General features: G+C 52.2%; 1 protein-coding gene across 11 annotated transcripts in view; it reads right to left on the bottom strand.

Moving 5' to 3' along the window:
- LOC102947365 (hexosaminidase D) overlaps nucleotides 1-13,544 on the bottom strand; it is a 30,862-nt gene extending 17,318 nt beyond the window's left edge. For 3 of the 11 annotated variants that reach the window (XR_006284174.1, XR_006284175.1, XM_037910264.2), the window contains exons 1-3: nucleotides 1,762-2,203; nucleotides 1,379-1,475; nucleotides 317-554 (exon numbers count right to left, since the gene is read on the bottom strand). Coding sequence is in view for 7 of the 11 variants with exons in the window: in XM_037910264.2 (XP_037766192.1) it covers nucleotides 317-554; nucleotides 1,379-1,475; nucleotides 1,762-1,924 (498 nt within the window). In the remaining 4 variants the exon portion in view is untranslated. Of the gene's footprint in view, nucleotides 1-316; nucleotides 555-1,378; nucleotides 2,204-2,223; nucleotides 2,242-3,438; nucleotides 3,603-11,610; nucleotides 11,729-13,390 lie in introns of those variants that run through there. The other 8 variants (XR_006284172.1, XM_037910266.2, XM_043523529.1 and 5 more) reach the window with 7 other exon arrangements.
- Between the last annotated feature and the right edge of the window lie 177 nt (nucleotides 13,545-13,721).

Below are 13,721 nucleotides of genomic sequence, written 5' to 3'. Positions count from 1 at the left end.
TCTGTTACGTCCCTCTGAGGGGAGTATGTGAGATCCCTGGCCGGTGGGCAACATCCCACGCTCAGGCAGTTCCAAAGCCAGCTCTTCCTCTCCCTTGCCCCCTGCTCTGCTCAGCCACCACGGAGCCGACAGCGGCTCGCGCGACCAGGGCGGAAAGATGCCCCGTGCTCTCTGCGAGCACTGGAAGCCAGAGGCTGAACTCTGGCGTCCACAGGACCTGCTCGTAACAAGTGGGATGTCCACCTGCAGCCCAGCAGGACAGGGACAGGGCAGGAGAGAGGGGACAAGTGTCATCCCAGAACCCTCTGCTGCTCACCTGCTCCAAGTAGGAGACCTTGGGCGCGGCTCCTTTCAGGTCCAGGTGGACAAGCCTCATCTCCGTGGTGCTGAAGTCCTTGGAGAGCTGCTTTTTGGTGTCTTCCTTCGGACCCATTATCTTCACCGCCGAGAGCTCTAAGGCCTGGTTGTGGGGGTTGGCCTCCTCCTTTTCTTCTCCAGCCTTTCCCCAGAAGTCATTGTCCTTACTGATGTGCTTGTGCAGATCCGGGGTAACACTGCGCGTGCAGAACAGAGCCGCTGGAAACTTTCAGCGTCCTGACGCACCGGCTCCCTTGTGGGCAGCTTCAGCAGAGTGGCCCCAGGCACTGACTTCCCCTCCCAGCCCCTAGAGGCTCTGCCAGGACAGAAGGTGTGGGGGAAAGCCCAACAGCATCTGCTCTGGAGATGGGCAGGGACATCAGCCTCCAGGGCTGTGAGCGCAGCTTCCACCCACTCCTGGAGTCACATAGTTCCCCGTGCCTAAGCCAAAGGGGGTGTGCCCTGCTCCAGCCCCACCGCCCCCAAGAACAGCTGCTGGCCCTGGAGGGTATCTGAGCTGAACAGTCCAACCTACTGCCCTAGGCTGTGCCCTCCAGCATGTGCTCTGCAGGAGAGTCCCATAGAGGCCACCTGGGAATGGGTCACAGTCTCCAGTGCCTGCTGTCGCCGGCAGACTGGGACGTCGGCTGGGGGCAGAGTGGGGAAGACGCAGCTCTCTGTCACTGGGACCCGCCTCCCCATCTACAGGTCTGTACGCTCTGGGGAGAGCTGGCCCAGCAATGGGAACCCAGGACACTCCAACACCCAGCGAGAGATGCCGGGGAGCAGCAGTAAGATCCCAGTCCCCACCGTTTGGTTACAAATCCAGAGGCGTGTGGCAGGCTCAGCTGGCCATGCCAGTGCAGCGCTCGAGAGAGACGGGGCGAGGGCATACTGACGCTAGCTCAGCTAAGGAGCTGCCTTGGGGCCGGACAGACAGAACTCAGCTCCAAGCACCAGGGGACTGGCCCCAGCACTACCCGGGCTCCGTGGGCAGCCTGGCTGCGGACAAGCGTCTTACCTGTCTCGGAAGATAAATTTGATACCAGCTAAAGCCACGATCAAGAGCACGGTGAGGCGCAGGAGGTTCAGCTTCTGGTTCCGTGGGAAGGCCATGTCTGCAAGGCAAAGGGGGGTGGGAGGCGCTGCAAAGCAGGATGTGGAGCGAACAGCTGACAAACGCTGATAAAACCTCCACCTGCAGCCAGGACCTGCCTTTCACGCCCAGGGGAGGAGGCAGAGCTCAGGCCACGGAAGCCAACGCACAGCTGTGAAGTGGTGCTGCGAGCGGGCAGGACAGAAGCGTGTCCAGCCGAACAGACCCTAACCACCAACTCACGGGGTTACTCCAGGGATGGGATGGAAGAGACACCCAGGCACAAGCTATACGCACTAGAGAGACACCTTTACAAGGGACCCTGCTGGCTGGCCGGCTCCTGCCTGGCAAGGCTACCTCAGCCGATGCCCGGACATCCCAAGTGTGGTTCTGCTCCACCTGTGCAATGCAGAGGGAGGACGGCCGTACGGTTAGGGCACCGGCCTGGGGCTCAGGAGAGCTGGGTTCCATTCCCAGCTCGGGCGTGTCGGATCACCTCTCCGAGCCTCAGTTCCCACTCTGGAAACTGGGGAGAATAATTCCCCCCCATCTCTTGCGCTCAGGCCCATATGACATGAGCTGGGACCTGGGGAGTCACTTCATCCCTCCACACACCATTCCCCTGCTCATCTTTGTGGCTGTTTCAGCAAACTCTCTGGAGCAGGGACAGTCTCTCACCCCACAGCTGCAGAGCAGCCTGCACAAGGGGGTGGGGACTCCCGGTGCTACTGCAAGGCAAGAAAGTCCAAGCCTTGCCCACAGGAACTCACCAACTGCCGGCAAGACCCTCCCCAGCCTGCCCGGGGGTGGTGGTGGTGTCGGAGCTGGGTCGCCAGCTCCTTCAGGCAGGGACCTGGCTCTGTGCTGAGACAGCACCTGTGTCTTGGCTGCGATACAAAGCAAACATTTGAGGCCAACGTTCCTGGCTGTTACTCAGCAACGGCCCTGAGACACTGTGGAGGAGACGGGTCCCCCCCCGAGGGGCAGGCGAGGGGCAGGCGAGGTCCAATACCATGCGGTCATTAAATTAGTGCTATTGGGGTGCAAAGCAGAGTCCAGGCAAACAGAATGGTACCACCGCTGACCCGAGGGGTCGCAACCTAAATTAGGCAAGGACTTGACCCGAGTGACAAGTGGGTGGGGAAGCAGTGAGATAGCTGCAGATGCTGGGAGTTGAATACTGTTTTTTGGGGGGGGGGGGGGGACTCAAGGCAATGCTTCCTACTGGGTAGAGCTCTGGCCTGCTGGATGGCCTTGGGCAAGTTACGTCCCGGCCCTGTGCCTCAGTTTCCCTATCTGTACAGCGGGGATAAGGATTTTGGGAAGCAGGCTGAGGTCTGTGAAAAAAGAGCTAGGTTATGCTCTTATAAGATCATTATTGGGGTGGAGGGAGCAAAGCACCTGCTGCTGGGAGCAGATCAGAGCAGCAGTTTCATTTTGCACCCCTGCTGTCCCCTGCCCGGAGCCGGCCAGCTCCACAGGACACACCAGGGACAGACCACCAGGTTCTCTGGTGCTCCTGGGTTTAACCCAGACACACGGCATTGTTAGAGGAGAGCGTTAGTTAGCAGAAGATTTACTGCAAACCACAAGACCAAGGTGGCCAACCTGGGGCTTTGGAGCCACACGCGGCTCTTCAGGAGTTAATCTGCAGCTCCTTGTACAGGCCCCGACTCCGGGGCTGGGGCTACAGGCGCCGACTTTCCAATGTGCCGGGGGGGTGCTCACTGCTCAACCCCTGGCTCTGCCACAGGCCCTGCCCCCACTCCACCCCTTCCCGCCCCCTCCCCTGAGCCTGCCATGCCCTCGCTCCTCCCCTCCCCCCAGAGCCTCCAGCACACCACGAAACAGCTGACCGGGAGGCGTGGGGAGCTAATGGGGGGCTGCTGACGTATTACTGGGGCTCTTTGGCAATGTACATTGGTAAATTCTGGCTCCTTCTCAGGGTCGGGTTGGCCACCCTTGCACAAGGCGATGGATTTTACCTGGACAACACAGGTGGCAACTGGCAGGAAAAGCTGCGTCTGAGCTTGGGGCAGGCCAAGAGCGCCAGGGCAGGTTTAAAAAGCAGCCATCCTGGCGTGGGGAGCACACTTCGTTGGATTAACCTGTCCAGGGACCGAGGGAGCCAGCATGAGGGAGAACGTCCCTGCAATGGGGAAAGAGAGGCCAGTTAGAAAACACAAGCAAAGGTTCTCAGACACATGAGAAGCTTGACCAGTGCCAAACGAGGCTGGGACCGGAGACAGGGAGAGGTGCGCAGAGAAGTTTAGCTCCAGCCACAGAGGAGGAAACAGGAGGACCACAAAACAGAAGCAAAGAGCAGACCACCTGCCTTCACTGGCACATCTGTTATTTCAGACCCCTCGCCCCAGCTCAGATTTCCCCCTTTTACAAGCTAAGGGACCAACTGTGCAGTCCCGTACTCATGGAGCAGCCCTAATGATTTCACCCTGACCAATCGCCTGAGGAAAGCTTCTCCGGATCAGGCCAGAAATAATCCCACTTGTGTTAATCTCTCCTTGTACGGGAGCTTGCTCATCGTACTTGGCAGTGTTTCATAAATCCCGTATCCTGCCTTGCTTCCAGGCAGGCTGTGCTGTTCTGCTAGCCCCAGAAACAGACCAGACAGACGGCTTTTGCTCTCGTGGTGGCCCAGTGCGGCCCTGTGGCTACGTTTCTTTAGGCAGAGGGTGTGTCAATTCTTTCTGCTTTGTTAAAACCTCAGCTTGTAGCCAATATGCAACCAACCTTTGAGCAGGTACCGCGTGTATCGTGCCACTTCTAGGCGTAGCACCCAGAACTGGCTTTCTGAATTGCTGAAGCCAAGGGTTAGGCATTCTCTCTGCATGGCTGAGGTCATGCCCCGTACAAGGAAGGAGCACCTCTTCATTGCAGCTAGAAGCTGCTGTGGATTAGCACTGTGCAGACAGGGATTTGTAACACATATAACACACGCTGAGAGAAACGGCTCTCCGCTCTAGGTCTGTGTGCGTGACACGATGGGGCACACAGCGTAAAACCCAGACGGGGATTCAGAGAAAACGGCCCCACACTGTGTATTTCTTTCTAGGTGTGTGACAAGAGATGAGCTACCATATGTACCAGGAACCCGCAGGATGCTCAGCTCAATAAACCCAAGTCTGTGGTGAAGCAGTTAGGGCTGCTACACACCATGTGCCCAGCACAGACACACAACTTCACTGGGTTTCACACTGGGGGGCGTGCTCCCCTAGGGAGCAATGAGGTTATCGGGGGTGCAGGATGGAACGCGGGCTGGCCACTGTGCAGGGACGCCTCCCCCGAGCCCACCCTCAGATCAGAGTGCACCTGGCGTGGGCAACCAACACCCTGCCCTCCGCTGGAGAACCTGGAACCACCCCACCTAGGCCTACGGCCTAACAGGAAACACACCTCCCTGACTCAGCCTCTGCTTGGAGGATGTTTAAACAAGCTGGCCCAGCCCTGGAACTGAGTACACAGTCCTGGCATCACACCACTGAGCCACGCCAGCCATGCGCTGCTGGGGCCCTCCCAGCCTGCACCCCCAACACCAACTCCAGGGCCGTGTTATAAAATACGCTCCGCAGCAACTAGGGCGGGCGAGTGCATTTGCACCTGCACATCCCCCAAATTAATACCACTGCCCGGACATGGGGCCAGATTCTCAAAGGCATTTAGGCTCCTACAGATGCAGCTAGCGCCCTACTGGGATTTTCAAAAACACCTACTTGCATCTTTAGGGGCCTAAATACCTTTGAGAATCTGGCCGATAGAGAACAGACAGGAGAGTGATCAGAAACACTTCCTTGGTTTAATCAGTCAGTTTAAAATGCAAAAGCAGTTTTCAAGAAGCCTTTTTCTTATGTATGCAGCATATTTAAGGAAGTTTCATTTAACTAATAAAGACTATTTCAAAATGCTGTTGTTTTATATTTGTAATTTAATTCTGGTTACCATCCTAAGGCATCTTAACATAAATCCCAAATAAAAACAAACACCCCAATCTAGTAAAATAAGAAATGCATCATTTGTCATTTTCTAACACACTAAAAAAAAACAAAACAAAACACAGAAGTTAAAAATCTGAATAAGTGTACGCTGAGCTATAGAATAGCGTAAATAATTGTGTACAGACAGTGCCGTGGATTTCAACCTGGGGTCTGCCGATCCCTGAGGCTCCACAGACTCTGCCTAAGGTTTCTAAAGGGGTCTATGCCGCCATTTTTGAAATTTTCACCGCAAATGAAAAAAGAAAAAAAAAAAAAAAAGAGGTTGAAAACCACTGAGTGTATTTGCCTAGTTAGCAAAAAGAACCACTTTTAGTGTACGGTTTCAGAGTAACAACCATGTTAGTCTGTATTCGCAAAAAGAAAAGGAGTACTTGTGGCACCTTAGAGACTAACCAATTTATTTGAGCATAAGCATCCAATGAAGCGAGCTGTAGCTCACGAAAGCTTATGCTCAAATAAATTGGTTAGCTCTAAGGTGCCACAAGTACTCCTTTTCTTTTCACTTTTAGTGTAAAGACTATATTTGGTTGCAAGTCAATGTTTTAATTGTTATACCAATCACTAAGAATTAATTTTTCTTTAGGAATAGCTAAAGTACAAATGCAAAACAAGATTAAATTCAATTATTATCAAAAATTCAATTATTATAAAAAAAAAATAAAAATCAAGGTTTCTGGCTCGCTAATTTCAGTCATGATTAAAGTCAGTGACTGAAATCATGACTGAAATTAGTGAGCCAGAAACAAGCCCCACAACAATCCCAAGATCCTTCTCAAAATTGTTCTCTTCAGTCTTAAAAATCCTCCTGGACTTGCCCCAATCCCACCCCACTCGTGAAACAGCAGTCTCTTGGCTGCTCCTCATGTAACCTACTGCTCTTGGTAAGAGAGCCTTCTCCAGTCCAACTCCTGACCTTCTCTTCTTTTCTTCCCCATTTCTGTCTGGGTTCTTGTATAGCAGCCATTGCTACAGCATGCGAGCGCTTACCAAAATTCAGTATAACTGGATGTGCTCACTCCTTTTCTCCAGTCACAAGGAAACAGAAGTGAGCTGTAGCTCACGAAAGCTCATGCTCAAATAAATTGGTTAGTCTCTAAGGTGCCACAAGTCCTCCTTTTCTTTTTGAGAATACAGACTAACACGGCTGCTACTCTGAAACCAGGCTTCTCTTTGTTATTCATCTCTCTTTTTCCTCCTCTCCCTCTATGAGCTGTTCTTTAACTTAGGGCCTTACCTGCAGAGATGCAAATCACTTGCCTGCAACCCTCCTCAAAAAAACCAAAAACCCCCAAAGGGAGATGGACACTCAGCGTGGGGCCCTTAGAGCTATTTCACTCTACAGCACTTGGAGATACAGGCTGCAGGAGCCACAGGAGAAACTGGAACTGGGTTGTGCTAGGTTACATCAACAACAGTCTTGTCAATAAGGGAGGACACGGTAAAAGCCTTTGTAGCTATTATTGCCTCAGCTGCCCAAATCCCTTCCCTTCTCAGATCAGAGACGTGGCAAAGAGAACAGCCCAGCTGAGCGAAGAAAGAAATCTAGGTGACAAACGGCTGGGTCTACAGTAGGATGGTTAGGAGCCGTGGAGCTACTCCCGATGAAGTGGCCGTAGGGCCAACACAGCTCATGTGTTTTTATCCCCACTACTTAATAGAACTTAGTAGTTCTAGTGCCTAGAAGCCCTGGAGGGGGATCAGGGCCCCATTGTGCGAGGAGCTCTCCATTTACGGTGAGACAGTCCCTGCCCCAAAGAACTCAAAGATCCAACAGATCAGACAAACGGGGTGGGGGTGGGGGGGAACAGAACCATGGAGAGCGTCACGGGGCTGGGAACAAGCTGCTCAGTACATCAGGCCAAATCCTGCCATCCTCATGCAGGCAAAGTTCCCGTTCAGCTCAGCAGGATGAAGGGCTGCAGGTCTGGTCACACACAGACCAACATTCAGAGGCGCTGAGCAACAGGAGCTATGGTTCCTCAGCACAGCACGATTAGCCTGCAGCTCATTCACCCCTCTAACGCCATCCGTCCTGATCCACAGTGCCACCACACTGCTGGGCCTGGCACAGAGACGGTCCTAGACAACATGCTCACCACTTAGGCTTTTACACTGTGCTCGTCACCACAGTACACAGGTGCCCATTAACAGCCTAGTCACTAGCCTCAAGCTGTCCTGAGACAAGAGATTTATTGGCAGATGCTCTCCAGTTCTTGGAACAGCGGCTCTCTCTGGGCGGGAAGAGCAGTGATGCCAAAGAACCCCGATGGGTACCACTTTCCTCTCATGCAGCCACCTGCTCTTGGGGATACTGTGCTTTCCTGCAGCACTAGCAAGGAGACAAGCAGCTAAGAGATAAGAAAGAGATTAGAGCACCCGGCTGGCTGAGGACATGGCTATTCCCGGGCGCCCCCGGAGAGTTACCGAGTTAATTGGCTGTTTGGGGAGCTAGTCGGCACAGCTACAGTCTGCAGAACCAAGAGAGCTCCATCGAGAGGAGGGGAGGCAGGTTGGAAGGAGGAGAGAGCGAGATTCTTCCTGGATTGATTTCCCTGGCACAAGGGTGGAGCTTAATCCGTCTCCAGTACCTCTCAGCAGGAAGGTCTTTCACAATCTGTGCAGACAGCCCGGACCAGGATTTCAGTGGAAACCATCCTGCAGAAGCCACCGAGAGGAGGCATTTGCCTTGGAAAGGTCCTGAGGTCTGTTAAGTGTTGACGCTTCTGTTAGTCATCAAAGCAAGTGCTGTGCTAATGGCAACAGGAATAGTGATTGCTAGGTCCACATCTTGCAGTGGGAACAACGGGCCTGGGGCTAGATGTTGTGGCTGAGCTAAAAATATTGCCCTAAGAAAGTTAAAAAAGAAACCGAGACTTCTTTGCTGAAGTCTGTCACCATTCCTATTCGGAGGAGCTCGTTTTGTCCTGTTGCTGTTTCCACGTGATAATAGTGCTCAGCTGGTAGCGTTGGCCTAGACACACGGGAAGCACGTGTAATTCTGAAGGCTCACAGCATGGAAGATGGTTCTAGCCAGCGTGCAGCTCAGTTGCTTTATTTCTTAAAGAAGCAAAAACTTAAAAATCATCCACGCATCCATAGCTACTTGACTGTACCTGCCGTTATTATGAGCACCTCTAAACAGAACTCACAAAAAGAAAGTGAAGAAAATATTGTTATCGATTCTTGTCCATTTGTTTACTTTGTGCAGCAGGCAGCCCTGTGCCTATACGCAGCCCTCTGCTCTGCTGGCAGTGCATGCCCCTCCAAGTCCTGCCAGTGTTCCTCAGGAACACTGGAAGTGAAAGTGAACGGGCAGCAAGCAGAAAACAGCAGCGTGCACAGAGACTCTGGGAAGAGGGATGGACCTCACCACGTTTGGTCATGTTACCAATACAGACTAACACGGCTGCTACTCTGAAACTAAAAATACTGGTGATTAAAACATAGCTTTAAGCATAAGTAGTTAACACATAGTTCAAGGGACCATTCAAGATGAAGTGGCCCATTAACATCCCTCCAGTGAGATCTGAGGAAGAGCTCTGTGTAATCTCAAAATCTCATCTCTCAGAGTTTCAGAGAAACAGCTGTGTTAGTCTGTATTCGCAAAAGGAAACGGAGGACTTGTGGCACCTTAGAGACTAACCAATTTATTTGAGCATAAGCTTTCGTGAGCTGCAGCTCACTTCATCAGATCTGTAGCTCACAAAAGCTTAAGCTCAAATAAATTGGTTAGTCTCTAAGGTGCAATAAGTACTCCTTTTCTTTTTGTTTCTCAGACTTCACCAACAGAAGCTGGCCCAGTAAAAGATATCATCTCACCTATCTTGTCTCTCAGATACCAAGTACGTTAGCAGGAAGTCTAGGGCCCTGATCTAAACAGATATAATTAGACATCAAGGCTCTTCATCTGATCAAGTCCTCAACCAGACATTAGGAATTTCTCCAGGGATCTCTGGTCACAGTGTTTTTCTGCAAGCTACACAAACTCCCTTGTGAGAAGCCAGGTTGGTTACAATTAAAAAAAGAAAGCAAATACAAAGTTAAGTTAATTCCTCTCATAGCCATGCACCCACTGCTCTTATTTAATGTGTCTCTTATGGTGGTGCCAAGAGGCCCCAACCGAGATTGGGTCTCTGCTAGGCACTGCACATACACATAGTGAGAGTCCCTTCCCCACACAGCTTACAGCAGAGACAAGATGAGGGTGGGAGGCAAAAGAAGCAGAGAAAGAGGAAGTGATTTACCCAGGGGACACAGCAGGTGAGTGGCAGAGGAGGGACTAGACCGTGCTGTGAAGCTCAGAACCAGCGCCCCATCCCTTAGAGGCCACCCTACCCCTCAAGCCTCTTCGTTTTCCTCCACAGTCAAGACTACTACCAGGAAGGATTCTTGTGTTGTGTAAAGAACGTGCGCTGCCGGTGGTAATTCACACTCAGACCACAAACACAATCGTACCACATGAAACACATCAAGTGAAAATAAAAGAAATGCCCAAAAAACTAAAATGGGAAATGAACTAACACAGACAGGGTGCAGAGCATTCTGAAGCACTGAGAAACAGACTTCACCTGACTTCAGAAAGTCCATAAATACGTACCATGCTAGTCACACCGTCATGGGACCACCATGCCTCACCAGAATAACTATAAATATTTAGACAGGTGCTATCAGATCACTGAGATTTGGCTTTCATTTTATTTGGTTTTAAATTTTGTTTTTAATTTTACTGAAAAATAATTTGCTTGGATTTGAACTTTCATCTCCATCGGCAGCCATGCCATGGTAGATAGACAGTAGGGTAATGGGGCCATATAAGTACCTAAGTTAGCGCGAGCAATGGAGACTCTCAAAACAGATCACCTTGTTTGTTTTCCTTTTGCTTTTCAGTCAGCTTGGACAAAGAGCTTAAATGGTAACACGCATCTTCGCAACTGCACCCCAGTTCCCACACCAAGCACGAGGACAGAGAATCAGACCTTTAAACCCCCCAGTACCTGGTCTGGATGCTTAATTTGAATTAAAAAGACAAGCGGTATGCATCCGATAAAGTGAGCTGTAGCTCACGAAAGCTTATGCTCAAATAAATTGGTTAGTCTCTAAGGTGCCACAAGTCCTCCTTTTCCTTTTGCGAATACAGACTAACACGGCTGTTACTCTGAAACCAGAAATACTTCACCCATCTTTAGCACCTTCCAAATGTGACTGCGGAAGTGCTTGATATACATTAAAAGGGCATTGGCAACTTAAATGTGGCCCAGCATTTCAACAGCCTTCTCCGTCCAATAGAAACGCTTCCACAATTTTAAAACATTCCACTGAAAACTGCTATTTACAATCACTCGGCCACATGCAACCGAACCTGCTCAGCAGAAGGGAAACTGGGTTTTATTGTCCTAGCAGAGACACACAAAGCAGCAGCAATGAGCTTAAACAGCAACAAATCAACGTTTTTATTTTTCACTTCCAACTATCAAAAGTGTTATTAGTAACACAGGGAAAGAAATTCATTTCCAGCAGCAAGTCAGCCAATGTCCCCGTCTCTTTCACTAGGCATGAGAACACTAGGGACGCACTATGTTTATTAAAGGGACATGGTCTGCTCACAGAAGTACTTTTAGGAGAGCACTAGGCATCCTATTGAAGCCAAATCCTCAGAGTGCAAGAGCAACCCCCAGGGCCTCTGAAGACAGAAGGTCAGACTAGCTTTAAGGTTCCCCCTTCTCACATTTGAGAGCTAAATTCTAAAACAGCCTACAAAGCACACAGCACTTCCAGCCACTCCAGTTTTACACATTACTTTAAATGTTGTTCTTTGGAAACAATACAATAAAGCTGCAGGATAGAGATGGCGAGAGTTTAAAATGTAGAAAATTAATTACACCCAAGAAAATAATAAACTGAGCTTCTAATTTTGTTTTTGTACAAGTGTCTAGGCATAGCAAGCTGTGCTCTGGACAGCTACCACGGCTTTACACATAGCTAGATACATGGCTTGCTATCCAGCCTGGGGTAATTGTCTGAGATGGCAGTAAATGATGCATTAATCCTCCCTCCCCAATTCAACCCCCCCCGCTGCTGCAAACAGAAAAGAGTTTGTTTTATAATTTCCTTTTGGGGAGCTGGGATTTATGTACAACGACCTACCTTTCTAGCTCAGATGAGAGAAACCCTGAAAAACACAGTGGAGTGGGACAAGGGCTGGCTGGATCATCAGTGTTCTGGCCCTGCCACCCAGGATTTGGTGTAGCCAGAGGAGGGTGCCCTGCACAGAAGAAAAGCAGCAGGAGACAGATGGATTTGAAAATGCAGCTTCTCCAGAAAGCACTCTGGACTCAGAGAATGACCATTTTATTCTTGTGAATTCTGCTGCCTCAGACAGCAGCACATCCATTTGAGAGGTTTGCCTGCAGTTCCATTTTAAATAAATTCTTCAGCCATTATTGGCATGTACAATTCTTCTCCCGCAAGTGTGAGAGAATGTGAAACCACACATCCCCACACCCACAGCCCCATAGAGTCTAATAAATGTCACCTTAGCAGAGGCAGACAGTACAGGCCAGAGGGGCCCCCGTCCCTGCAATGAACTGCAACCTAGCCAAAGTGGTTTTGCACTCAGCTGGAAGCAGCCTCACAAGGTCAGGGTACACTGGCACCAGAACTGAGTTTAATAATTAAAAGACCTGACAGAGCTCCCTCCTGCCGGCTTGCACCTCCATAATTTGGCAATGGGGACGAACCCTCCGTCAGCAGAGGCAGACGCCAGCAGCCCAGCCCTGGGAGGAGATCAGGCATGGGGGGATGCGAGGCGCCGGGTTTGATCAGTTATAGAATATTCTTGTCCTAGGTGCTCAGACGCCATGGTGATGGTGGCAGGATGAAGATACAGACAGATCATTATCAGCCTCTGTCTGATGTGCTGATTTTAACAGCGGCTGGTTAACAGGATGGTGAAAGCCAGACAAATAAAATACCCTTGTATCGTTCAATAAGCCACAGGCACCGTCCCCTGGCGTCCGCAGGGTTCAAGTTGCACATTGATCAATCTGACTCTCTGGAACACCCAGGCCCCCAAGGCTGAGGCAGAAAAGCCCTAAACCTGGCCCATTCCCTGCCAGCGCAGGACAGCGCCCTATGGAACAACACCTGCAAGAGCAGAGAAACCTACTGCTCTTACAGGGGCAAGGGGAAGAGATTGGGGGTGTCTAGGCATGGTTGTCTCACTTTCTGATCTCTCTGGAACCAGCAGCAGTGTCTTGCAGCTCCCCCCACCCCGCCCCTGGGGCCAAGGCACTTTCTGGAGACTTGTACAGACCTCCTAGCAACCTCTCCCCCAACGGATGCCCATGCTCCTTCTTACCAGCCCCAACACTCCCAAATTATGCCAGTGCCCCTGCCTGGTACCCCCACGCCCCTCTGCCCAGTGTCCCCCTGCCCACTACTCTCTCCTCCCCCCAGTACCCCCTGCCCAGTACTCAGTGTCCCATTACTCCCCCCAGTGCCCCATCCCTCCCTGGTGTCCCCCTGCCCAGTACCCCCCCAGTGCCCCATCCCCTTGCCTAGTGCCCCCTACCAGGTACCCCATCCCTCTGACCAGTACACCACCTCCCCAGTGCCCCCCCATCCCCCCAGTGACCTCTGCCCATTGCCCCATCTCCTCCCCCGGACCCTTGCCCCTCTGCCTGGTACCCCCCAGTGCCCCACCCCTCTGCCCCCTGGCCCCATCTCTCCAGTAGCCCCACCCCTCTGCCCCATCTCCCCTCCAGGTCCTTGCCCAGTACCCCCCAGGGCCCCATCTCCCCAGTGCCCCATCCCTCTGCCCCCCATCGCCCCATCTCCTCTCCGGGCCCTTGCCCCCTGCCCGGTACCCCCCCGGGCCCGCCAGGCGGTCGGCGCCGGGTCCTGCCCTCATGCAACCCGCCCCTACCGTGCTGGTGCAGGGGGCGGCCCGGCCGGGGGAGCTGCGGGCTCAGCACCTGGCTAGAGCCGCAGCAAAGCCCTGCCCGGAGCTGGTGCAGCAAACGAGCGGGGCTCTCAGCCCAGGCTCCGGCATCAGCCTGCAGCGGAGCCTCCCCCGTGCCGGCCCGGCCCAGCCCAGCCCCGCTCCGCTCTTAAAGGGGCACGGACCCGGCCCGGCTGCTGCGGGCAGCCCCGCAGATCGGCCAGGCATGCAGACGCAGGGGGTGGTGCCTATGGGGGTAGCGGGGTGCATGCAGGGGTGTGCATACGGGGGTAGCGGGGTGCATGCAGGGGGTGGT

The sequence above is a fragment of the Chelonia mydas genome, chromosome 10 (assembly GCF_015237465.2).
Source record: "Chelonia mydas isolate rCheMyd1 chromosome 10, rCheMyd1.pri.v2, whole genome shotgun sequence".
NCBI classification, from domain to species: domain Eukaryota; kingdom Metazoa; phylum Chordata; order Testudines; family Cheloniidae; genus Chelonia; species Chelonia mydas.
The sequence above is the reverse complement of the archived record's forward strand: the minus strand, read 5'-3'. Positions and strand labels throughout refer to the sequence as shown.